Source organism: Manduca sexta, chromosome 21, assembly GCF_014839805.1.
Source record: "Manduca sexta isolate Smith_Timp_Sample1 chromosome 21, JHU_Msex_v1.0, whole genome shotgun sequence".
In the NCBI taxonomy this organism is placed as follows: domain Eukaryota; kingdom Metazoa; phylum Arthropoda; class Insecta; order Lepidoptera; family Sphingidae; genus Manduca; species Manduca sexta.
Window position 1 is genome coordinate 10,641,934 of NC_051135.1, and position 25,729 is coordinate 10,667,662.

At 35.1% G+C, this 25,729-nt stretch overlaps 1 protein-coding gene across 2 annotated transcripts; it reads left to right on the plus strand.

Annotated features, from left to right (window-relative positions):
• Window positions 1-1,622: 1,622 nt before the first annotated feature.
• LOC115451658 lies at window positions 1,623-5,991 on the plus strand. Of its 2 annotated transcripts, none has more exons than XM_037441049.1 (4): window positions 1,623-1,781; window positions 2,357-2,518; window positions 3,816-3,890; window positions 5,678-5,991. In XM_037441049.1, exons 1-4 carry the CDS (start codon window positions 1,730-1,732, stop codon window positions 5,974-5,976), a joined length of 588 nt encoding a protein of 195 aa, XP_037296946.1. In that variant the 5' UTR covers window positions 1,623-1,729; the 3' UTR covers window positions 5,977-5,991. The 2 variants fall into 2 exon arrangements, with proteins under 2 accessions (XP_037296946.1, XP_037296947.1); XM_037441050.1 differs by having other exon boundaries at window positions 2,360-2,518.
• Window positions 5,992-25,729: the final 19,738 nt, after the last annotated feature.

A 25,729-nucleotide genomic window follows, 5' to 3' on the forward strand; every position in this document is an offset into this window, starting at 1 on the left:
GTCATAAACAGCATTCCCGCCAAAACTGAACCATAGACTATAATTTTTATATTATAAAAACCAAAAAGTTTTGAATCACAATTTTTAATTAATTTCAAATATCGTTAAAATATTTTTTTAAATGCTTAAATTAATAATTTAATACATAAAAAAATCGCTGCTCTTATCTATTCCCACCACGAGCGGCTCAGAAGAAATACTTCACTTTCTATAAGTAAGGAAATGAAGTTTTACCCACTCGGGCCTCGTTTAGACTTTGCTGTAATTGGACTTAACTTGGCATTGTTTGATGCCATCTCAAAATGTTCCACTGACGCCAACTGTTTATTTGCTACTGATTTATTACAGTTTTTAATTGGTTTGGTCATGGATTGGACCCTTTTGATTACGTCAGTAGAGGTAGTGGCTTAGAAAAGTTTATTTTTAAATTATAGTATATAACATTTCAATGCTGTGCTAATCATATTTTGACTGCTTCGGTGGCGTAGTTGTATTACAGTGCGACTGTAATGCTGGGGTCACAGGTTCGATATAATATTGGGTCGGGCGAAATAATATTGGGTTTTTCTACTCAGTATCAACCTAGATTCTGGAATTGTTCCCGATATGGCGATAAGCTCGCCCCTTATCACATCACGGGAGGGATCTAAACAAGGTAAATAGCGGCATCGGTAGCGCCTCTGCCTACCTCTTCGGGGATAAAGGTATTTGTGTGTGATATAATTAAAATTATTTTAGTAAACACAAAATTAATAACTTGAGAACCTATAAAAACACTGACAATAGCTAATTCGATGATAATGTCACTATCATCAATAATTTAATGATTGATTTGTTTGGTGTGTTTTCAGAGAATAAGACCAATTTACTTCTCGCAACGTAAAGGTAAAATCTACATATAAAAAAAAACTACCTTCAAATCCTTGCGTTTTTTATATGTTCACAGAAACTGACGCCACTGGACCTGATGGTAAGTATAGTGGGGTCCAAAAGAATGTCGACTGACGAGAGATGATTACCCATCGGCAATCGACACAATTATGTCGGTCTGTTGGATCCGGATATACACAGGCTGATCCCGGAACGCGACATACGTGGGCTACTATAGCGGGTTTTAACACCTAGCCGACGACGACGCCAACGACGATAGCCTAGTTGGGTGTGGAACGGACTGCCAAGACGAATGTCCGCAGGGTCAAATCCCAAGGGCACACACCTCTGACTTTTCTAAAAAATCATGTGTATATTCTTTGTGAATTTATCGGTTCGCTTTAACGGTGAAGGAAAACATCGTGAGGAAACCTGCACATTTGAGAAGTTCTCTACAGGAATTTCGAACGTGTGTGCAGTCTACCAATCCGCACTAGGCCAGCGTGGTGCACTAAAGCCTAACCCGTCTCAGTAATAAAGGAGGCCCGTGCTCAGCAGTGGGCAAGTATATAATACAGGGCTAATATTATTATATTATTATACGGTGGTCGCTATCTAGGCGGATATAAAATATATCCTACCATCAGCAAATTGTGTCGTGTCGAAGCGTGATGAATCGTGTAAAATTATCCATTTATCAGGAATTACTGCATACAATACGCTCGAATCCAACTTCTATGATAGTTTACAAGATCCGCTTACGTGAAGTTAATTAACTATTGTTCTGACTGAAAAATCAATTAAAAAACTCATTTCGAAGCAATAATATTCAGTGAACGCGCATGGATTGCGCGGGAGAATGCTAGCGTGTAAAGGTTTGGTGTGGCTGGCGGTTCTTGGTTGTGGTGTGTGTAAGTGCATTTTTATTCGTGTTTTCAAATTTAGTTGTCTCCTATTAATATACAAAGAGCCAAAGGTTTAAAGAAGATAAGGATACTATAGAATTTCAGTGATTGTAAGAGAAATAAAACTTCATGTTCCACGGATCATGAAGGCTGCAAAGTCTTCGAAATATAGGGAGAAAATAATAATAACCGCGATAAAAACTGTAAATAGTTTTATTTTAATGCCTAACATTCGCATAAATATAAAAATCATTATAAAAATAAAACTGTTTCCCTACGCCAATGTTCAAAATGCAGCAAAAATCACCAAAGAATTGTAGTTTTAGAGAGAGCATTTTTATAGAAATTTGAGGGCAACAAAAAGGCTTATGTTATATATATTTTCAAAAAATATAAGACTAATAATTAATAATGGACTGAAATTTTCGAATTAGAAGTAAAAAGAGTGTTTTTTCTAATTTGAAACTTCCTGTAATGGAAATTCAATTCAACATTCCTTGCACATTATTTCACTTACAGTTTTCTAAACAATGAACTACTACTACTTCTAAATTTAATGAACTACTATTATTACTTTTTAGTAGCCGACATCGATGCAGATTATTTTTACGGGAGATCAACGCGCGCGGCACCCAAAGAGTTCAGCTGTGATAATGAGGTGATGCAACTCTACTGCGACACGAAATGCGGCGGGAATCACGCTTGCCTGTTCGGGAAGTGTTTTTGCTTGCAATTGGAAGATGGTAAGTCGACTTGGGTTAAGTTTTGTGTTATATAAGATTGTCAATAGTGTGGATAGCGGGGCGTTCAAGTATTATGTAACGAAATTTGGAGGGAGCGGGGAGGAGGTTCTTTTAAAATGTTACGATGCGTTACAGCGTTACGTAACATTGGTTTTAATAAAAAAAATATAGGGAATTAAAATATCACAAAGTTGGCATTCTTTTCGTTTATGATTTACGGGGAGAGGAATCCTTCGATTGTATTGTCCGTTATTATTATTGCTTTTCAATCGTTTTTTATTTATTTTACTTATTAAAAAAATAATGAAGGTATTTAGCGACTTGCCGGTACTTTGTGTATGTAATTGTGACTTTTAGATAAAATTGGTCACTTCAGTATAATGTGATTGATTCCATAGTTGAAATTTGCAGACAAGTGATCTTAAAAATCTTTACCATGTTTCTGCAACTTATGGAAAAATTAAAGTCAGTAGGATTAAAAGAACTAAAAACAAAAGAATTCGGAACTTAAAAAAAAAATCAAAGAATTCAAAATCTCTTGTAATGTTTGTTGCTGAAGCTGTCCTACGTGTAGACGAAGCAATCGGCACACTCGGAGCGCGTCGCGATCCTCAAGTTTTCATATCGTAATAACCTATTTCCTTTCAGAGCCGTGCTGTATCCAAACAGCATCTTACACTTTAATTTTACGAAGTTTAGCGTGCAACGGTACTTACGTTATTTATTACATGTTCGTACAATGTTTTAAACTGTAAATTTATTATAAAAGGTAATGTATATTTAACTAGATGATAGTGGCTCTGCCCGCGTTATAGATCATATATAATAATATATAATGATAATAATATCAGCCCTGTATTATATACTGTCCCACTGCTGGGCTCGAGCCTCCTCTACTACTGAGAGGGATAAGGCCTTAGTCCACCACGCTGGTCCAGTGTGGATTGGTAGACATCACATACCCGCAAAATTCTTATGGAAAACTTCTCAGGTATGCAGGTTTCCTCACGATGTTTTCCTTCACTGTTAAACCAAGCGATAATTCAGAAAGAATACACACATAATTTTAAAGAAGTCCGAGGTAAGTGCCTTTGCGTTTCGAACCTGCGGACATTTGTCTCGACATTCCGTTCCACAACCAACTAGGTTATCGCCGGTTTTTTTATCAATCATACTAGAAATAAAAGTCCAATTATGTTCTTTTTCAGTATAAATAGTAACTACCTTATTGTTTTGTACTATTAATGCATAAGGTTATTTATGACGTATATTAATTATGAGGATATTTCATTTCCAGATCACAAGGATACCGTACAAAAACCAGCTCCAAAGAAAGAGAAGTTTCTAGACTTCGATGACTACACAGAGACTCGTAAGAATTTTGATGAGTGTTACTGATTTCTTACTTCTTTCTTATTCTATGGTAAGACTCCTTTTAAAGGAAACTTTATTGTTATACATAATATAGTGTCTTTTATATTTTCATTTAAATAATTTTGTTGTTTGTCGTAATGGAACTTTAAAAAACTAGTTATTATTCGTTTATTTTAATTTGTAGATGAATTGTAATCTTTATTTATTAAGAAGCATAATTTTAAGTTTTTTACTAGGACATTGGAAATACAATAATTTTAAGAAAAAATTATATCAAAATTATTTTACGACTTAATATTTGGCTCATCCATAGAAAACTAATATATCGACAAAAAACAAAAACTAAGACAACGCATTAGTCTTGCTTCGAAATCGTCTAACGTTGACATACCTACTAAATTACCTATTATGCGTAAATAATTGAAACATTTATAAAATCGAACAATAAATGTAGATAATTCTCCTTCCATTAATCACAAACATAAGTACTTACCTATTAATTTGTTATAAAAGCAACAAAAGTAAGTATTAAAATTATAACCACACTACCTCCAAATAAATATCTGTTCTTTTTTTTTCAAAATAAAACTTTAAATGTAATTACCCCATATAAAAATAGGTATCACGATCGTCAAACAGACCAACAGTTTAAAGAAACTTTCATGATAAACGTATATAGTTATCAATTAAAATAATGAAGAAAGGTTATTCGTTAACTTTTGCTTGTATCGTTTTAAATTCAGTAAAATATAATAAGTAAGTACTTATTTTCTTCTAACACATATTTTGTGTCTAAAATCAAAAACTTTCAGATCTACTTTTAATATTTAACCATCTAAATACTAATATGTGAAATTACAGACTAATAATATACTTACGTAAAGGTAGACATTTAACTGATCACAGGTAGTTAATTCCATTATAATACACATTTACTTGTAGTCTCTAAATAAACAAAGCGCTGGTTACTTAATATCACAAAACTATCAAAAAATAAAATGAATATGACAATTTACAAACACCGCAACTTAGTAGCATAATAAATTATGACGTTTAATGGACGTAAAAAGTGACAACTATACAAAGTCGGTTAACGTGAAGCCGAAAATGCTCGGGTTACCTTTGCCCATATCTTCCGCGCGATTCCGACAAACACTGGCATAGAAAGTCATACAAAGTGCTGCCATCTATATTAAAAAACATACTACGACATTAAGCCGCTTGACAGCGGGTTACCTTGCGCCAGTGGCGTCACAATTTCACTTTGGTAACGGAATTTCTGGGGAACTAAATACAAAGTGCGCCATCTATCGTTATTTAAAATAGGTAATCGATATCGATTAAATTAACAAACAATGGGCTATTCGCCGATAGATGTCATTATTAAGTGATCATTAATTAGTAAGTTAAGCTATTATAATTATTGTCCACTGTCTGGTATGTTGTAAATTTATATTTGCCTATTAAATATTTTGTTTAGTATTACCGAAAACCTAAAAGGGAAGCCGGTGGGAATCGGCTTGTATGGACGCTTCGCCACTGGCTCCCAATATTTTTAACTCGCAGAAATTTTAGGAACCCTACTTGGAAATTTGATGCAGCACCTTATGATTTTTAGCGTTACGCCTTTTCCCTTTTCAAGGATAAGCAGGGTAGTCACGCGCATTTTGCAAGCAATATTAGACCTCGTATAATAGGGAAAGAATATAAGTTTACAGAATACACACACAGTCAATAAAGCAGTTTAGGTCAAACCTCTATTTAATCCAATACTATCTTTAACAGCATTAATGCCAGCCAATACGTACCCCAAACGGCCAGCCCTTCGTCACCACATAGCCCACTTCTGCCCAAATCTAGAAGAAGCTAGAAAATGTATCAGATCGTGTATGAAGCTCGGCAAGCCGGCGTTTTGTGGAAAGGACCACGTCTGTTACTGCGGGCACAAAACTGAAACGCCGAAGGATGATGAAGAAGTGGATGTCAAAAAAATTTACGCGCAATTCTATGATTTGTACACCAAGTACTTTGGTGCCCGTAGTAATCATTACGATAGTCATGAATATGACTATGATCGTCATTAAAGGGATGATGATTGATTTGTGTTTCATTAACGCTGCAAATTTAGGTTGATCGCCCGACTTAGTTTTTGACAGCATGGTCTTTCGGGTCAAAATTATCATCTCACAGATCGACGTAAACTTATTTTCTTTAATACTTCTATTGTTATACTTCGATTTTTATCCTCCTTTTCTTCGCTGTAACAAATAAACTCTTATTGCGATTGTATCTCGGACTTATTTATTTTACGTAACCGATATAAGTACAATTGAGTATGAATTTATAGAAGAAAGGAAATAATACATTGTGTGGTAAGATTATGGGGTTTATTCTGTCCCGAAACACTAAATAATTTTCCATTTCATAACTTTTTGATCGCTATACAACATACACCATGTTATTTAAACTTCTTCTTTTGTTTCCATGTTCACTACGGTCGCTATTCGGATGCGTAAAAATATCCTAAAATCAGCAAATTCTGCACAATGTATATAAAATAATATCAGCTCTGTATAATATAGAGTTCTGGTGGTGTTCAAGGGGCTCCTCTATTACTGAGAGGAATTAGGCCTTAGTCCACCACGCTGGCCAGTGCGGATTGGCAGACTTCACATACCCTCAAAATTCTTATTGAGAACTCCTCAAGTATTCAGATTTTCTAACGATGTTTTCCTTCACTAATACGCAAGCAATAATTCACAAAGAATACAAACATAACTTTAGAAAAGTAAGAGGTGCCCTTGAGTCATGAACCTGCAGACTTGTCTCGGCAGTCCGTTCTAATCCCAACTACGCTATCGTCACTACAAGACAGAAGAAAGGTTTAAAAACTAAACTATTGACAAATGATCAAAGAGTTATCCACAATCGATTTGCTGTCGTCAAAAGCAATTCAGTACGGCTGATCACGTTTCTGGAACAAGGAAAGGATCAGCTCGTGCATTCGTTGATGATGTAATGCCTAAGACGCATTTCCGATCAATTGTATTCCATATCTGTAAGAAACAATTCGGACACCGGCTATTATAGGAACTATTGAAGATGAAATCTAGCAAAAACTGCTAAAATGAGTTTTCGGGTTCAATACCATATTTCTATCTTTTAGAAACTAAATACATTTATTACTTAATATCGATGGCTTCTGAGGTGAACGAAAATCTGCACCCCTGAAAATGAACACGGAAATACGAAGGTAAATAATATTATATTATTATTATTTAACAAAAGGCTTAATACAGAACACAATCATTATTAACAATAATTAAGCACTAAATTAACAAATTACACTAAGACTACATTGCCTTCCCTAAACCTATGCTAATTGATATTAAATTGCGGAAACGATTTTACAATAAACAATTAACAGAGTTTACACCTGCTTATACTTAAGTGAATTATATAAATAAAAATTGTATGGTTATTAATTGTACTACTTATATACGTCTTAATTTACTAATACTACATAAAAACCTTGTTATCTATTGTCGATAGCTATTACCTATATTTATCAATAATCACACAATACAACCAATCTCCTAACATATTCATAATTTAAACTATAAAGCAAATTCAATTGCCACGATAAATTTCTTTCAAATCTCGATGCGAGGGGCACAAGCGTTGTCTCTGATTTATATGCTGCTAACGGAGCCGCAACCCAACTGAATTTTAATTACAAACAACCCTCGCAAGTTCCCGTTGTGACATAAAGCAGGAGTTAGAAGTGTCTTCAAAGAAAACTTGTGAGCGTGGAGGTAATTTCATTAGATGGAATTTATAGACTACTTTAGCTTTTAAATTGGATGTGATAAATAGTGTACGTAAGGCGCTTTAATACGGATTGTTTTGATTTAGGATTTGGGTAGGTTTTTAGTGTTGTTGATGTTCTTTATTAATGACGGCTGTCCGTTAAAAATGAAGGTTTACGATGATGTTGCTCATATTTAGTTAAGAATATTTCTAAAGGATATTGAATTGGCTTTGAACTTCCTAAAAGATATTTTCTTTTCATGGTTTCGACTCAGTTTACGGTCTTTTTAATTTGTAAGCATACTTTGACTAGAGTTCATCTGGTTAGTCATAACTGTTTTTAAATCTGCCATCAAGCATCAACACTTAAATCTGTTTTAATTACAAATATAGTCAACAAAATTATCGTGCAATAAGAACTATCAACGGTAAATGCATATTTCTGGATTGATTAACTGGTATAACGCGTATCTTCAGATCTCTTCATCTCTTAGATTAACAAGAAGCAAAATCACTTGCCAGTTAAAATAGAAAAAGAACTAAAAAACTTCAAGGAAATACAGAGAGCGAAGTTCTGGATTGATTAATTGGTATAACGCCTATCTTCAGATCTCTTTATCTCTTAGATTTACAAAAAGCAAAATTACTTAGCAGTAAAAATAGAAAAAACTAAGAAATCTCAAGGGAATATAGTTTTTTTTGGCGGTCCTATCTAGCAGTTCTATATAAGTGTAAGAAACTTCACAAGTGTTAGGCGGAATATTTATTGATTGTGGAACAACGCATTATAATACTCAATCCCTTGCTTACATTTATTTCCGTCCGTGTATATCCGTATATTTTATCGCCATTCATTTATTCAAAGTTTCTGAGTATGTTTATGTTAATCTTGTAACCGTTATTAATTGAGTTACTTGTATTAGTTACCTCGTTCGAAAATTGTGTTAACAACGATGAGGGAGTTTATTTTTATTAGATTTTGCAAGATGTCTCGGTGGCGTTGTTGTAACGGTACGACTGCAGTTATGAGCTCTGATGTTTGATTCCCGAGTGGCAGTGATATTGAATTTTTCTTACTCAGTATCAGCCAGGAATCTAGGATGCAGTGGCAAAGCATTTGTGGCGGTACAATCGATGCATGCACCGCCATCTTGTCAACATCGCCGGAACTGCAAGAGGATCGATGCAGTGACGCTACTACAGTGATATCACACAGCAATCACGATAGATGGCGACGTCGATCCTGAATCACGCTTGCACAATTTGAACGACGCGTTGCATATATACCATCTCCGAATAGGAACCGTTGGAGGGGCCGCGGCCGGTCAGGCGCAACATCTGCCTGACTGGAAAATCTTCCCCTTCCATAGAGGAACGTAACCATCAGTTCCTCTACAGTGGCGTCTACCTTTACGCCGTCTACATTCATACTTATAATCCGATTCCTACCGGCTTTCCCTTATATTTATTTACGTATGGTATTACGTACGGCATTTTTTACCTCGGATTACCTTTAGAAAATTTTCACCCATCGCCACATTGTGCCCGATTTGGCGATAGACTCGCACCCTATTGCATCATGGAACGAAGCACACACGGAACAATCGGTGTACAAGTTGTGCTTCTGTCTACCCCACGGCAGACAAAAAGATGCGAATATGTACAGACTTAATTAATATCTGCTAAATAATTATAGAATATTTTTTTATGTTTATGCTAATGTTAGGCATTGGAATAACAGTATAGTATATTGCAAAATTATTAGCGATTTCTGTTTTAATTTTTATTCTCGAAGTCCTAGCAACCTTCATGCTCTCATAATCAGCGTGTATGACTGCATTGATATATTTAATAGTAAAATAATACGTTTTTTTACATTTCCAGTCATTTTATTTCATCCATAGTAAGGGTACACAGTGAGATTTATTCCAAGAATCGACTTTTACGCGGGCGGAGCTAGCTAATAAAATAAACTATAAACCGATACCTAGAAATAATAATAAGCTCAGCTAAAAGGAAATTGATTGCTTTGTTTACAGAATCAACAGACGATATTTATATACCACACTAGCTGTTGCCAATTTTGTCGACAGCGCGAATGAATCGATTTGCTAGTGGTACGTCCAATCTCTTAAAACAAACATGAAGAAGTGACTGCCAAGCTGTAATTACCAGGTCTAGATTATGAGGCGAAGGAGGAATAATCTTTTCATACCCTGTCTTTCCTCAAAACGCGGTAATGCATCTCCAAATCCACCAGTATTGTGAATGCCAGAACTAAAATGTTATTTAACTTTGCTAGTAGTGATGTTTGCATCGAAAGATAAACAACGGTTATCGGATGTAAAATCCGCCATGCTAGCCGTAAGTGTGTTACGTGAATCAACCTGTGTACAGTCGAGCAAGTCGGCATAATTGTGTTGACTGACGAGGCTAACAATCTCGTTATGATGGATACTTTGAACGCCGCTCCACTAATCATTAGATGTAAGGCATATTACTGTATAAAAAATAGCTGGTGGTAGATATCTCATATGTGAGAGTCTGCCTTTTTTTTTTTGGTTTCGCGGAGAAAGTCCCTTATTACTACCGCCCAGCCTTCGTGGTGGGTGACTGAGCGGTTATGCTGGGGTAACCGTGCCTTACGGCCCGGCGTTGAGCCGCCCGGATTTGATGACGACCTTCGGGCGACCGCCGGGCCGAGTCCCTAACCCTATATACAACTTAACCTATGCACGGCCTACCAGCTAAAACTCCGCGGTGGCCCTCTTCGGCGCATTAGGGACGGCTGCGGGCTTCCTCTGACGTTGAAGTGGCTAGTCTGCGACCGCAGCCGCCCCTGCGCGGTGCCGCCTTGCGGCCCGTCTCCTATGGGTGGGGGGCTCAGAAGCCCCCGCGCACCGAAGGACGCCCTCGGCGTCTACGGCAGCATGAGGCCAACTACACACTGCCGCCCATCCCGGGGGTCACCACAATGTGCTAAGCGTGCACAACCTTCACCAGCGGCCGACAGCCCCCTGCTGCCCGCCGGCGACCCCCCGATGGCCCCTATTAGTCGCCTTTTACGACAGGCAGGGGATACCGTGGTGGAATTCTCCAAACGCCCCCAGTCCACAGGGCGGGTTGTGAGAGTCTGCCTGGGTAGGTGCCACCAAAATGTTTATTTCTGCTGCCTAGCAGTATTGTGTAGTCACTGTTGTGTTCTAGTTTGAAAGTCATTGTAGCCAGTGTTACTCCTAAACATAATAAGACTTAAATAACATCATGTCTCAGAATGGCGAGCGCAGTGGAATACTTTGTAATTCAAACATCAAACAATACTTTGTAATTCAAGGAGTTGGATAGTACTTCTACTGTTTATGGGCGGTCGTGTAGCAATGTGCAATGTGTGTGTGTAAGCTCATCTCGTCAATGATACAATAACAAAAACGTAATCGTCGCTGCCTCAAACCAAAGCTGCAATTTCTACAAATATAATAACTTAAATATTGAACAAATTAAAAGAACGTAATTGTTATAGTTCTTCAACATTAGAGCGACTTAACCAAACTAGTAGAACAAACAGTGAATTATGTAGAAGTTGTAACAATGTGAAACTTTGACAAAGAGCTTTTACAAAGATTTCATGATTATGATGTTGCGAAATACTTCGTGCAGCACGTTATAGAAAATCTGAAGTTATTTGGCGAAAGGAAAAGGTATAAAGGATTTATTATTGGAAGTTCGTGACGAAATTCTTTTAGTTTAGTAAAGCTTCGTTTAAGCACTAAGAAGATAAAGGAAATAGAATATTTAGTAATTAAGATAAAAAACGTTGGTAACCAGCTTTCATGACATTAATCTTTTTAATTTATTACAAGGTTATTTTAACATTACGTAATAATTAAATCAATGTATGTTCTTGAAAATAACACTTCATAATAAGGTACACGAATCGTAGATGTAAAATAAAAAAGTAAGTTTCTAACAAAATAAATATCAATCAGGAATAATTTTATTTTTCGCCCCTGTCATTAATATTACTCTAAGAGAATTCATTGCTACAGTAAGATGAAACTTTCAGTCAGAAATATAGTCACGCACACGTCATATTTGCATTAAAGTATAAAATTCGTTATTCATGGATTTTTGGTACAATGTTAGCAGAGGTGAATACAAACATGTGATTTATTAATGAAAGGTCAAAATGACCCTATATAGGACAATTTTGATGCCAACGACAACCACTTCAAATTTTAAAGTAACAATTACATGACCCAGTGTAGGATAATTTTGGTGCCAACTACAACATTTTATAGTAAAAAATATATTTCGTAATCTGGTATTAATGATTCTCTATAAAGTAAATTATTTAGAGTTGCTGATATACTGTCTATTATTCATGGTTATGGTTTGTTACTAGTATTTATAGATATCGTCCAGTTTTTGTTAACACAAGACCTTTTAATAATAATATAAAAGTGTTTTTTTCTTCACATATAAAAGACATTTGAATATTTGCAAGTTAACGCATCAACTGCTCCGATGGTATCGATAAAGTTTTGATACATATACAAATCCTTAGGCTCAAAATATATAGGATATCCATCCCTGGAAAAAACAGCAAGACTATAATCCCGAAAAAGTGTGTTCAAAGAAGCATCAGTTATTTTTAGAGGTAAACTTTGACATTCCTACGTATAGAGCTGCCAATGAATTATTATATCAGCTCATTATACTATCAAAGCAATCCACTCGCATACAGACAATGAAATGATAACATAATTCAAAACCACTATCCATCCCCTCACAGGATGCAAAGCAAAGATCACACATTCAACGACGCACAAAACCCGTACTTATATTAGCATCAACATTGTACTCTTATACTACTCCATTGTTAAGTAGCAAATATACATCCGCAACTTCATCTTTAGTTTCAACTTTATCATAAAGAGTTAAGGTTGCGTTTAGATCATCACGGTGTTCAATAGTGAACGTTCTATTGATTTGATTATGTATCCTTGCCGCTTCGATGTATTGTTCTCTCTGGTAATAATACAATATTTCCTTGTCATTTGTTCAGACATTAAGGCAGTTCCCAAATGTTTGACTTGTTTGGTGTCAGAGCATGACGTCTTTTGTTATTGTACTGATATCATACTATCGTTGTTGATACATCAAAGAAAATAAAGGCGGAATCAGAGTAATAGGAACAAATTATACTAAGGACTTAGCACAGGTTATTTAACTAAGCAAAATACGCGCGCCCTGCGCGTTTCTAACGCATGATATTTCTGCTGGTGGTAGGATATGTTGGAGATTGTAACCTTCGTCGTGACTTATTATTTTTTATATGTTCTATTTTTAGAACTATTTGTGTTTTGTTTGCCATAGTTACTTCTTTTTAGTCCGAAATAAACATGTCATGTCAATAACATCTTTTTACTAACTTTATTTAATTACTAAGAATATATACCATATTTACAACAGGATATATTTTATATCCTCCCTGATAGCGACCATAGTACACAAGGTGTTAAAACCCACCATAGTAGCCCAGGTAAGTGTGACGCGTTCCGAGATCAGCCGTCGTATCCGTTTCCAACAGGCCGGCATAATTGTGTCGACTGCCGAGAGGTAATCATCTCTCGTCAGTCGACATTCTATTGGACCCCACTCCACTTACCATCAGGTGTAGTGGGGTCGCTTTGCCGAGCACAGTAAAAAGACTACAGAACTACACATTTCCCTACTGTAGCGCGTTTACTTCCAAAATTCTTTGGTTACACAATGTCCTAGACATGTTCTCGTAAATATAAAATTAAGTTAAACGGAGTGCACTGTAATTACAAACGAGCTAAGAGAAAAATATTATATATTTCGAAAATGTTTTATTTTTAATACTAATTACTTAACACAACTTTGTTCAAGCAAAAGTACTTGCATAATGTTCGACAGAAATAGGTAACTTCATTACATTTCTAATTCTAATACCTCAATCTCTACAATGTCACGGTTTATCTTAGCAGATTCGGGGCTCAAAAATAAAGCCTATACAATTTGATATCCACTCCTGCAATACGGGTCCGGAATGATTTTTGATAAGCCACCGGTAGACACCCTAATTCTATCTCCATCTCAGTGGGGGTCGGAATGGTGTGTCGGCAACATCAATGGATCCGGATGGGATTATTATATTTAAAGTATAAGATGTGTATTCTTGGAACTGTTAAACAGTTTCGGGGTCGAGACGATGGTTGGACTAAATCGTTTTTTTTATATTGAATCTTTTTTAAAAAATATTAATAAAGCTAAGCAATATAGCTAGCATTAATTTTTATATTCCTTATATAATACAATTCGAATAACTGAATAAAGCAGTGTGCCTATAAATTACATTAGCTAATGATTCTTATGTTTACGCGAATGTTAGACATTGAAATAAAACTATTTATGGAAATCAGTCTTCGAAACGTTGGGAGAAAATAATAATATAAATAACCGAGATATAATCCGTGAATAGTTTTATTTCAATTACATTAGCTTTTCACTTTAACTCTTACAGATAACTCTCAACGTAACAAAATTTGCTAACGATGTCACAATTTGTATTTTAAACAAGATGTTACTTTATAAAAACATTTTAATTTTAAATAATTCGGCTAGCTTAATAACGACAAGCGAAGGATTAATAGTAACTCTACCGTCAGTAGAGTCAATTAGCAAAATAAAACATAATTCATTTCAATAATTCACAGAAAAAACTTCAGCCTTGTTGACTATCTCGCTCACTCCATCAATGTCTCGCTCTAGCACGCGGGAGCCGGCTCAATAGCCTTGTCCCGCTTCGATACACGCCCAGAATTGCCGAACTTTAATGTTATCTCCTTTTCTTGCCGCTCCAGCGATCACGGTGTGAACGATGCTCTGCTTCTTGCTTTTATAATAATTTATATTTTTCGGAATGGAAATTAATTTAATATGTTTTGAATGTTGTTATTATTATTGGTCATTATTAATTCATTAAAAAGACTTATAATTAGTTTTGAAGCAGGCTGTAAACAAAAATGTAATAAAATATTGTTTTGTAAATAAATTAAAAATGATATATTTAAAATATTATTTAATATGTGTTAAATATTATAATTCATATTAAAACTTTCACAATACTATATCATTGCCTAAATATAAATGCCGTTATTAAATAATGGTAACGCGTATTTACTTCAGAATACATGAAAAAAAATCGAAGTAGAGTATACTCTCATCCCGCGCAGCTTCACTTCGATTGGCCACGGATCCCTCGTAGCTCGTAGCTCGTAGCAACGTGAGGCTGTCGTACGGGAGACCCGCTACGGAGCGGACGTCTACACCGTAGCGGTTATCGGCAACGTAATACAACTGTCACACCCTTACGTATCTCGGATTACGAAATTTTGTGATACGCTCAGAGACAATGCATGCAGAGATAGTGTATCTAGATACGGTTCTATAGAGATTTTGAAAAAAAAAATATTGTACCTAAACTAGAGTGTTTGTTTTGTGTTAGTGCGGACTGTTTGCAGTACACGTGGAGATTCACAGGTGAGTTTTGTCGTTTTTGTTTGATATGAAAATATGTTTTTTTGTCGAAAATTTTGGCACATTTTTGTACGTGTAACCTAAAATAACATTATTTGTATGGGTTACGTCTACACTTGAGTGAGAAATATTATTTGTCAATATTGTTATAACTAAGTTTTACTTAAAAGCTTTTATTTATGGTTCATTTTAGAAAAACATACTTATATTTTTAGTTAAGATTAGCACTAGTCTCGTTGGAGAATGAGCTAAATGTAATTAAAAAAACGCATTATAATATTTCATTCCTCATAAAATTAGAACTAAAATATTTAATACCATAAAAAACTTACATAAATAAGTTTTTTTTTCTCAACTACATTTTACACATTATACTACTTTTCTAATGACGCAACCGGACATGTGTGCCGTCTTTAAATACTAAGAAACTGAAGAGTTATCAAAACTTAGGACCAATAGCGTGGTTAAGCCTCTTGACCTTGCGCTAGTTATGCGAGCTAAGCTTTTGAGTCTTGTCAAGTGGCTTTGAGAAGTTAATTCTGAGACAGACGATACTGTTGTGATGTAGTTTCATTTTGTGTTTCAGCGTGGACTTTTTAATGAAATGTTTACGTAAACTAATTGTGGTATGATGGGTTCTAATAAGAAACGATTCAAATCTCTAATCATAGAAAAAAATATCTTGTTCATCATATCAACTTTTATAAAGCAGTTAATTGATATAACTGTAGTATAAAATAAGCGTGTATATGTACAAGACTTTATATTAATTTTCTACGTGTATTAATAAGATTATATAAAATTATTTTTCGGATTTTTTCGCTGTTTTTATGTTATGAGTTTCTTCCGACGTTTTGAAGACTGTAGCTTTCGTGGTTACGGGGCGGACTGAGGTGTTGGTCGTCGGAAAAGTCAAAGTTATAATATCTACCTACATTTTACAATTATATAATTGTAACCACGAAGGCTGCAGTCTTCGAAACGTCGGAAGAAAATTGTAATATAACCACGAAAAAATCCGACAAACAGTTTTATTTCTGTGTTTAACTTTTACGTGAACATAAGAAATCATTAATTTTATATAAGTTTAATTAAGATCGTTCATCAGATTCCTGGATTTATCAAAGAGAAATAATCATTATCCTTCTTGGGACTTAAAACTTCGAACTATGTATACAAAGTAACTTTCTAACTTTATGGTTTTCAAATATTTTCTTATATAATAGAGTTGATTAATAGAAAGTATTATTTTATGTTCCAGATTAAATATAATATTGATAGCCTTTTGAGAGAAGACATCGAACTCTGTTGATAAGTAACTTCTTTTGAACATGCTCAAGCTTGTATTCCCAAAGAGTAGGCAGTAGACACAGACAGCTGGACTGTAACTCATCCATAAAATAGAAAACAAATCCGCTAACGAAGAGACTATTGTTCAAATTGTTCCACGCGTTCAAAATATTTTATAATTTTGTATTTTTTAAGCTAGATCTTATGTCCGATAAAAGTTATGAAAAAAATCAAAATAACTAAATTGAATTATCAGCTATGAATGAAAAAGCAATGAGACGGGTACTTCCAAATATTTACATAATTCAATATACCTATTATATATAGATATATTATACTGCCAGCACGCCAGCAAGAATATTAAATCACAGAGACAATGTGGCCATCAAGGCCTTATTTATGATTCGGTACCAGCGTGGAATTTGCGTTGTTATAACAAGGAATTTCTCATTTCATAATGAGTTAACTTGTGAATCCCTTGATGCCAGATTCATGTGATTATGAAATGGTGGACACAGTTTAATATGAAACAAAATCATCAAATCAAATTGTTATACAGAATAATTTAAACATTTAGTGATGTATTGAGGTATAATGGACATGTTTTACTGGCTGTTGAATCCGAATTGCCCAGCGTTGATAAGTTTTTGCGGAATACATAAAAAAATAAATTAAAATAATACATATAAAACTTTATAACCGTGAAAACTTACTAATATTATAAATGCGAAAGTTTGTGAAAATATTTCGATGTTAGAAGTAACAGCAGAAACAACTGAACGGATTTGAATGGAATTTTACATAAGAATAGACTATATCCTGATTAACACATATACTTTTTATTACTTTAATATGCTACAATGGTAAATAGGATTTTCAAATTATATTTTGAAGTAGATGGCTTGCGTCAGTTACATTTTTTAGGTACTTATGTAGCGGGAAAAGCTTTTCATGCAGCTGAGGCTGCGAACATTCTCTAGTAATTTCTATAATCAGTTCAGTGGTGACTGTGTCGGTGGCGTAGTTGTATTACGGTATTACAACTGGTCTCGGGTTCGATCCTCAAGCACTGATATTTGGTTTTTCTACTTAGTATCAGCCAGGAGTCTGGAATTTGTGTCCGGTTTGGCGATACGCTCGCCTATCACATCATGGGATAGAATACACACGGCAGAAAGTGGATGCACTGGTTGCGCTTCTAGCTAGCTTTTCGGGGATAAAGGACATGAGTGTGTGTTTGTATAGATCAGTGGTCTCAAAGATTAAACTCTCGAAGCGAACTTACAAAATTTTCATTTAAAGGGACACTATAATTGCACAATACATTTAAAAAGACTAACCACTCCCATAAGGAACAAATTACAAAGAAATATGTATACGAAAATTCTTTATCATGCGTAAAAAGTTATAAATTACCGGTACGCTTAGAAAAATATCGTGAAGGCAACGCGAGGTTATAACATAAAACTCCTGTAAAAGAAAACAAAAAGAATAAAAAGGGAAAGGGCTGGGCAAAGGGAGATATTGTTTATTTTATAGCTTCGTAACAAAATATGTTTTGTATGAGGTGTGTATTCTATGTATTTGTGTTATAATACAATACTATAGCTATATATATAGCTGGACTAAAAAAAAATTTTTGTCTGACCAGGAAAATAAAAGACCTGCTTTGGTGTCACTTATACGTTTGCAATTCAAAGCTAACATTGTGAGTAGAAGAAATTACACCCACATTTTATCGCATAAACTCCCTTCCTATCACAATATGGGACGGAATACGCATTGCGGAAAGTGGGTGCTCAGTCTACCTCTTTGGGATAAAAGGCATGAGTTTGAGTGGGTATATCTCTCTCTCTCTGTGTGTGTGCGTGTTTATGTGTCTTTCTCTCTCTCTCTCTCTCTCTCTCTGTGTGTGTTTGTGTGTGAGTGTGTGCGAGCGTATGTAATGTTAGAAAACTTTATAGAAAAATGTAGGGACCTCCTTCCTCCGATATTTCATTTTAAACTGTTGTTAGTACTAACGATGAATTATAGCCTTGTGTTTCGTATTTATTCTCACGTTTATATTTTATGTTGCCCTGGTACCAAATACTGCATTAATGTCCAGCGTGGGAGATTATAAGGGATATTTATGTTTTGGGCATTTAGGTAAATTAGTAGGACATTAGGGATTATTATCAAATATTATACAAGCATCTCCCAATACTAGAGACTAATTAACTTGATAATTGTATCGTGTAAGGAGTAAGAATAGAACCTACTGGTGAATCAATAATTGGCTATCTTATTTCTATCACTACACGGTTATCAGCGTAAGGGTCAGGCACGAGAATCGAACCCAGAGCCTTTCGGTTTCCAGTTTGAAGTATATTGAAACTAGATCAATATTAACTAACTGCATTGTTATTTTTTTAACGACAAAATGACCTCACTGAACCTGTTGGTACAGGGTATAAGGTCCAGATAAAATGGCAACTGACGAGAGTTGATTACCCCTCGCCAATCGACATAATATTGCAGGCTTTTTTGTGACACACTATCACCATATTTCACTTATTTTGACCTTGGGACAAAAAGATCTGTTAACGAAGAAACCGACTTCCAATAAAGTCTTTGTCAAAACGTATAAAACGTAGCAAAAAGAAAAAAATGCGTCGCATTTACACTGATTTATCACGGGGAATACGCCAGATTTGTCACAGGGCTAAATAAAAAGCGGTAAGTGGGGTTCTCGCACAAAAAACATCCAAATGGGTCGCACTCGTGTTGGTGTTAGTGTCAAATCATCTGGAGTTCGCGTTTGACGGTTATATTCGGTTTTAGAATTATTTAGTCAGTTACTGCCTCGGTGGCGTAGTAGTAATTGTACACCTTAAGAATAAGACTACCGTGCTGAGGTCCTCGATTCGAATCCTGGGTTGGGCCAAAATAATTGTAACTGGCTTTTTTATCTTAAAAATTACTCTGTCAACCCCCGTGTCTTGGAAAGCACATAAAGCCGGTGGTTCTATGCTTAATTTCTCTCCGGACACGTCGGAATGCCGTCTCACCAGACTATGAAAATGAAGGAACAGAAAGTGCATCTGTGTATTGCGCACAAAATTTTATTGTGCACTATAGTATCTTCTGCGTACTTGCCTGACTCCGTTAAGATTGGCCGCCGTAGCCGAAATTCGGTTAGGAAGGAATCAATCAGTGGGAGTAGGTATACGTTGGGATCAAATAGGATTTTTTATATACTGTAGGGTAAGACAAAGTAAGTCCACCAGTTCTTAATGGTTGAAATATTTGTAGCAGCTTGTTTGCTTTGCTTCTAAATATTAATATTTAAGTTTGACATATTTTTTCAGCTTATAATTGCTTTTAAATTGTAATATCTAATGTTTCAAGGTTATGAGCGCAGTGCGATAATTTTATCCTTAACGGTGGCTGTTCTTGTCGTAGTATCAGGCGAGCGTTTTGCTCGTGTCATAGCATTAGGCTAGCGTTTTGCTCGTGTGAAAGCATCAGGCGAGCGTTTTGCTCGTCTCATTTCTTTAAACAATGAAAAAAACCTGTTGCGGCAACATTAAAAACAATATTTTATGATGAAAGTATATCTTTAAAACAGGATTTTCATCAAAATAATTATTAATATAATCTCACTCGAAAAAACCAAGCAAAATGAGTAACCGCACACTCTCGTTGAAAAAATTCAACCAAATTAATTCTCAGTCCAAATTTTTATTGCTGAATGCATTATGCCACGTGCCAACAAAAAAAATATTCACATTGCAATCAAATTTTGTTTCTTTACAAAAACGTGGCAAACATACGATTAAATATTAAAGGTAGGGGAAGGTTTTGTACGCAACATAGGCCATTCAGCTAGACTTTGTGGTTAAAATAGGAGTTGCTTACGATACGTAAAATATAAGAGAAATGGATTGTTCATTATTTTATATTTGGAAAGAAGTAAGAATAATACATTGGTAGGTTGCTATGAAGTGATAATATTTAACTTATAAGTAACGATTATTTCATTTTTTTATACGTGCGCGGCAAAGGGAGTCATCTGCACCTGAAGGTAAGTGGAGTGGAGTCCAATAGAATGTCGACCGACGAGAGAGACCCTCGGCAGTCGACACAATTATGCCGGCCTATTGGAACCGGATATATACAGGCTGATCTTGGAACGCGACACACTATACATGGGTACTATGGTGAGTTTTAACATCTTGTTTTCGGTGGTCGCTATCCTGGCGGATATAAAGCGGATATAAAATAACTCCCTTATTCATAGACGTTTTTATTTAAGGACGGAGTAATGCTGTGATAACACGGGGGTAAGAATCTCGACTGCAAGTAAGTAGTTTATCTCATAGTTTCCTAAAATAAATTAATACCGCGTCAATATTCATTATCGTTAAAAAGAACTAGATATAAAGAACTAAAATTGGCCCTTTTTGTAACTAAAAGAAAGCCACTAGAAAAAACTTCATACAATTTTCAAAGATCTCTCATAAACGTGAAAGCATAATCTCGACCAGTGAATTCAAAGTGGAACATCTGTTGTGTTTGTAAACACTGGCTAATTAAAAATCTAAGGGAGGGAAAACCATTTCTTTGTTAATGGCTGGAGTGGACTTTACGCTAAAAAGGACTGTATTGTTTGGTAATAGAGTGGGATTTGATGTGACGTGATTACCTGTAATGGAACTTTCACGTTATATCTTAATTTCTTAATGAATAGTCAACAGATGGTCTTATGGTGTTTTTTGGAGTGAGGGACTTGAATTTTCTACTCAATGTCAGCCCGAAGTCTGGAATTTCTGTTTAATATGGCGATAGACCTATCACATCATGGGACGGAATACGAACGGCGGTATGTAGGTGCACCAGTTGCGCCTCTGCCTACCCCTTTGGGGATAAAAGGTGTGAATGTGTTGGGGTCTCACTATAGTTATATACAGTTATTTTAACATTGCGTTACTAAATGTAACCACATACTTACCTTCTGGAAAGTAAACTTGCAATAAGTACTCGAATGGTAATTGGAAAAAAAAAAAACGTTTGGAATAAAATAAATATCAATAAAGAGTAATTTATTTTTACGCGGCCTAATACCACCACTGTCCTAAAATAACATTATGATCATAGTTCCCGTCAGAAATAAACTCACGCATACATCATATTCGCACTAAACTACAAAATAATCTAAATACCAGAAAAGTAAAACCAGGGTTTGGAGTGAAAATATTCTTTATTCGTGGATTTAGGTACAATATGAGCAGTGGAGACGATTATGTGGTTTCATTTATTAATGCAATGTCAAATGATCCTGTACACTTACTAGCTTTTGCCCACAGACCCTCCTGATTTGAATTTCTTACGCGAAATAAAAATGCCAATTTTGTATACTGGGGAAAAGCGTATAATTATAAATTGGTCTAGGATTTTGTCAATCTCCTGCGGTTTATAAGTTTAATTCCCATCGATATATATGTACTACGTACTAGATCTGGCATTCCGTACACTCATTGTCTTCGACTCAATTGTACTGCAATGCATACACCTGACGTTAGTATGATTTCAACATTGAGAGCGTATGGTTTTGTACAGAGTGACGCTTATAATTTAAGAACTTGAGTGTAAGTGTAAATCTGAATGTGAATAAAAAATATTACTTAAGGAAGTAAATTATTTGTTGTTCAAGTGAATAAATAGGTTAAACAGCGACTTTTTGTTTGCCATTTTAGTTCAGATTTTGAGCAAACAGTTTATATCGGCGTTCGTGTCTATAGAATATACGTCAATTTTTAATCCTAAGAAATATCATCACTTTTATATTTAATATAATAAAGAAACAATGTATAATTAATCACGAGAGCCCTACCATAAAGTAAACTAACTTTATCATTTTCTACACAATAACCATAAAACTAACAAGCACTAATAGTTTCAGCAGTCCATCAGAATAGAGTAAACCCTCCACCGACCGCGCGAGAGTACATTCGACCCAACACGTAAAAAATTCAAAACCCACCATGAATATAAACTTGTCGAGTGAACTATAAAACTGGTAGTGTTGGACCGAAGGGCTTTTATTAATATGACAGACCCAACTAGAAGCGCACGGCGGCAAATTGCGCTCTATTATGTATGTACACAAACGATTATCCCTTAGATATGATAGAGTAATAAAGTTCGTTGGATAGTGAAACGAGCCGACAACGTCAGAGTGATGTTATGTACTTCATAGTTGTTAAAATTATGTATAAAGAGTTACATGTGATATTGAAATTAATTTAATATCTAAGGACACGCTAAGTAATTTTTTGCAGTAAAGTGAGTTACCTGAAATTAGTATGGTGTGGGAACTAGAGGGGCTTTTTAAATATAAAGTACTTACACTGAATCTTTTATTATAAAAAGACTAATTTCAAAAAATAGAAAGAGCACAAAATATAACCTAAAAATATTGAAACGTAACTCCAAAAATGATTTCTATTCCAAAATATATTCTTACAATTTACATTGCAAATGTCGCCATCGACCGTAGCTCGGGCCAACGCCCGCCCCGGGGGCTTAAAAGACCGCGTGACCGTAAGATTTTTGCAATCACCACCGCACCGCTGGGGGTTATCTTTACGCACAGTTCAATGTCGTTGTGTGATTATCGTCTAGTGACACCGGGCTTGTAGCCTTGGTAGGGTTATAACGCTCGCATTTTATTACGCGTCCCCGGGGTACTTGCGACCGCAGTTGTATGAGACTTTTGTTTTACGAAAACCCTACGTCATGATGGCTTAAAATATTGCGTGAAAATTTATCATCATATTGTAATATAGGGTTGGCAGTTTGACGATACATATTAATTTCCAACGTGTTATAATTTGTCGATATATTTTGATGTTCATGCTGATAGTGGATATCGGAATCAATTTTGAGCTGGACCTATTTCCCATTTTATTTACTGTCAAAAATAATTTTCCTATTGTTAGGATAAAAATATTCTTGTGAGGGTATTGGTTAAGTTGTGACACCTTTTGCTATGAAAACTATTAGCGTTTGACATACCTGGGCAGTTGGTCATTGACCGTCGTATAAGTCGCTAAACTGATGAAATATAAATAAAAATAGATAAATACATGAACAAATGTACAAAAAACATGTTTAATTTTTATTAGGCACCGACTTTTAAATTGGTAACTAGTACATAGGTAATGTTAAATTATGTTTTGGTTTTTATCTATTTTGAAGAGAGCCACTACGAGGAATCTTTACTAAAAAGAATTAAGTAAGATTCAAGTATTTTAGGTCACTAAGAGATTACGCAATCTACTTTTCCGTGTAATAATGGAGCGTGGACCGACTTCTTTTTAATAATGGCTAGCAGTTTGGGCACTTAAGGCGGAGAGAAAACTAAAGGCTTTGTTCGTTTTATTTATATTTTTAAAAGAATGAACAATTCTATTTCTTTTTCGGGAAAAATAATAAATTACTGTCTTTATCAGTTGACGAAATTTTTTCATTCGTTAAAATTCTTAACCAAACTATGTACATAAAGGATTAAAACCCTTTGGAAAGAATTTTAAAATCGTTGAACCTCACCCTTTATTGGACATTTTGTCCCAAGGAACAGTTTTTCATCTATATTAACTACTGGTCGTTAACTCCGGCAACTTTATGATAATTCCCTCGGGAACTTTGTGGCGAGTTGAGGTAAAATAAATCGTAACGTTAAGCCAGGAGTATGCTAACTTGCAGAAAACTATCTCTAACTTTTTGCTGTACATGATGGTTAGTTTCGGGACTCATTTACAGAGATGTGGATGGAATTACAATAATATATAATATCTACTAGTGGTAGGTCTCTTACATGTGCAAGAACAAGTACCACCGCAATGTCTATTTCTGCCAAGCAACAGTGTGTTCTGACCGTTGTATTCCGATTTGAAGGACATTGCAGCCAGTGTAACTACTGGACATAATAAGACTTAAAATCTCATGTGTCAGAATGGCGAGCGGGGTAGAATACCAAACAATACTTTATAATTCAAGGTGATGAATGGTGTTTCTACTGTTTATGGGCGGTCGTATCGCTTACCACCAGCAAGCTCGTGTCGTCATATAAAGCAATAAAAAAATATGTACCTTATGGTAGGTATAATTTGATGCATGAAAAACCTTGATTAGATTTCTATAACAGTTATGTGGTTTTTTGATTAGTAGTCTTATAAAGGAGAGTTTGTCTAGTTTGGATCTATTTGGACTATGGTGTTCTGGTTTGATTGTCATTTAACACTATAATGATTAGAAAGAAAAAAAATATTGGTGTGACAAATATAATTTAAAAATAAATAATAATGTTGATGACATAAATGATTACCTCGGTGGCCTAGTTGTACGTACGACTGCAGTGCTGAGGTCTCAGGTTCAATACCTTGGGATATTTCACACAGTGTCAGCCAGGAGTCTGGAATATGTGTGCGATGGTGATAAACTTGCTCCCTAGCACATCATGGAACGAAAAACACATTGCGAAAAATAGGTGCACCAGTTGTGTCTCTGCGTACCCCTTCGGGAATAAAAGTGCGTGAGTGCGTGTGTGTGTGTGTAAAAATCATTGTACCAACAATTTGAACCTTCGTTCGGTACCTTACTGCAGTAAAGTCTAACCAATTCTGAAGCGATACTACTTTTACTAGAATAGACATCAATTTTCTCAGATAATAGGCAGTCAGGCAGATAATGCGTTAATAAAGGTGTTTCACAGTGTTTCGTTTTTTTTTTAAAAACGTCTGACTTCGGAATAACCTTCATTTCAATATCGGACTGACATCTTCATTTTATTAACCTATAAATCAGTCTTATTATGATTTTATTTTAACCAAAGTATTTTCGTGTGAAACGAAGATGAAACCCAGACTTATTGATTATTCAAAACTTTTATTGACTTATTGGAATTGAAGAAGAAACTTACGAAGAAAAATAAGCAATAGGACTTGAAGTGGCCAAAAAATATTTCTATAAATGTATATTTTATTAAATTCTTTTGTTTTAGTTTTTTATTTCTTTCTAATAATTATTTCTATTAATTCTTTTTATTTCTTTCTCTTAATTCGTTAGTAATTAGCTTTATAACTTATAACATTTAGAGTTTATTATGATTTTTCTCTTAACTACTTATTA

What these genes read in the sequence shown, in the direction of transcription:
- LOC115451658 (XM_037441049.1), top strand. Translation starts at nt 1,730, where the DNA reads ATGCTAGCGTGTAAAGGTTTGGTGTGGCTGGCGGTTCTTGGTTGTGGT. An exon ending in GGTTCTTGGTTGTGGTGTGT is followed by an intron (nt 1,782 to 2,356) that starts GTAAGTGCATTT and finishes ATTACTTTTTAG; the next exon opens with TAGCCGACATCGATGCAGAT. An exon ending in CGATGACTACACAGAGACTC is followed by an intron (nt 3,891 to 5,677) that starts GTAAGAATTTTG and finishes TATCTTTAACAG; the next exon opens with CATTAATGCCAGCCAATACG.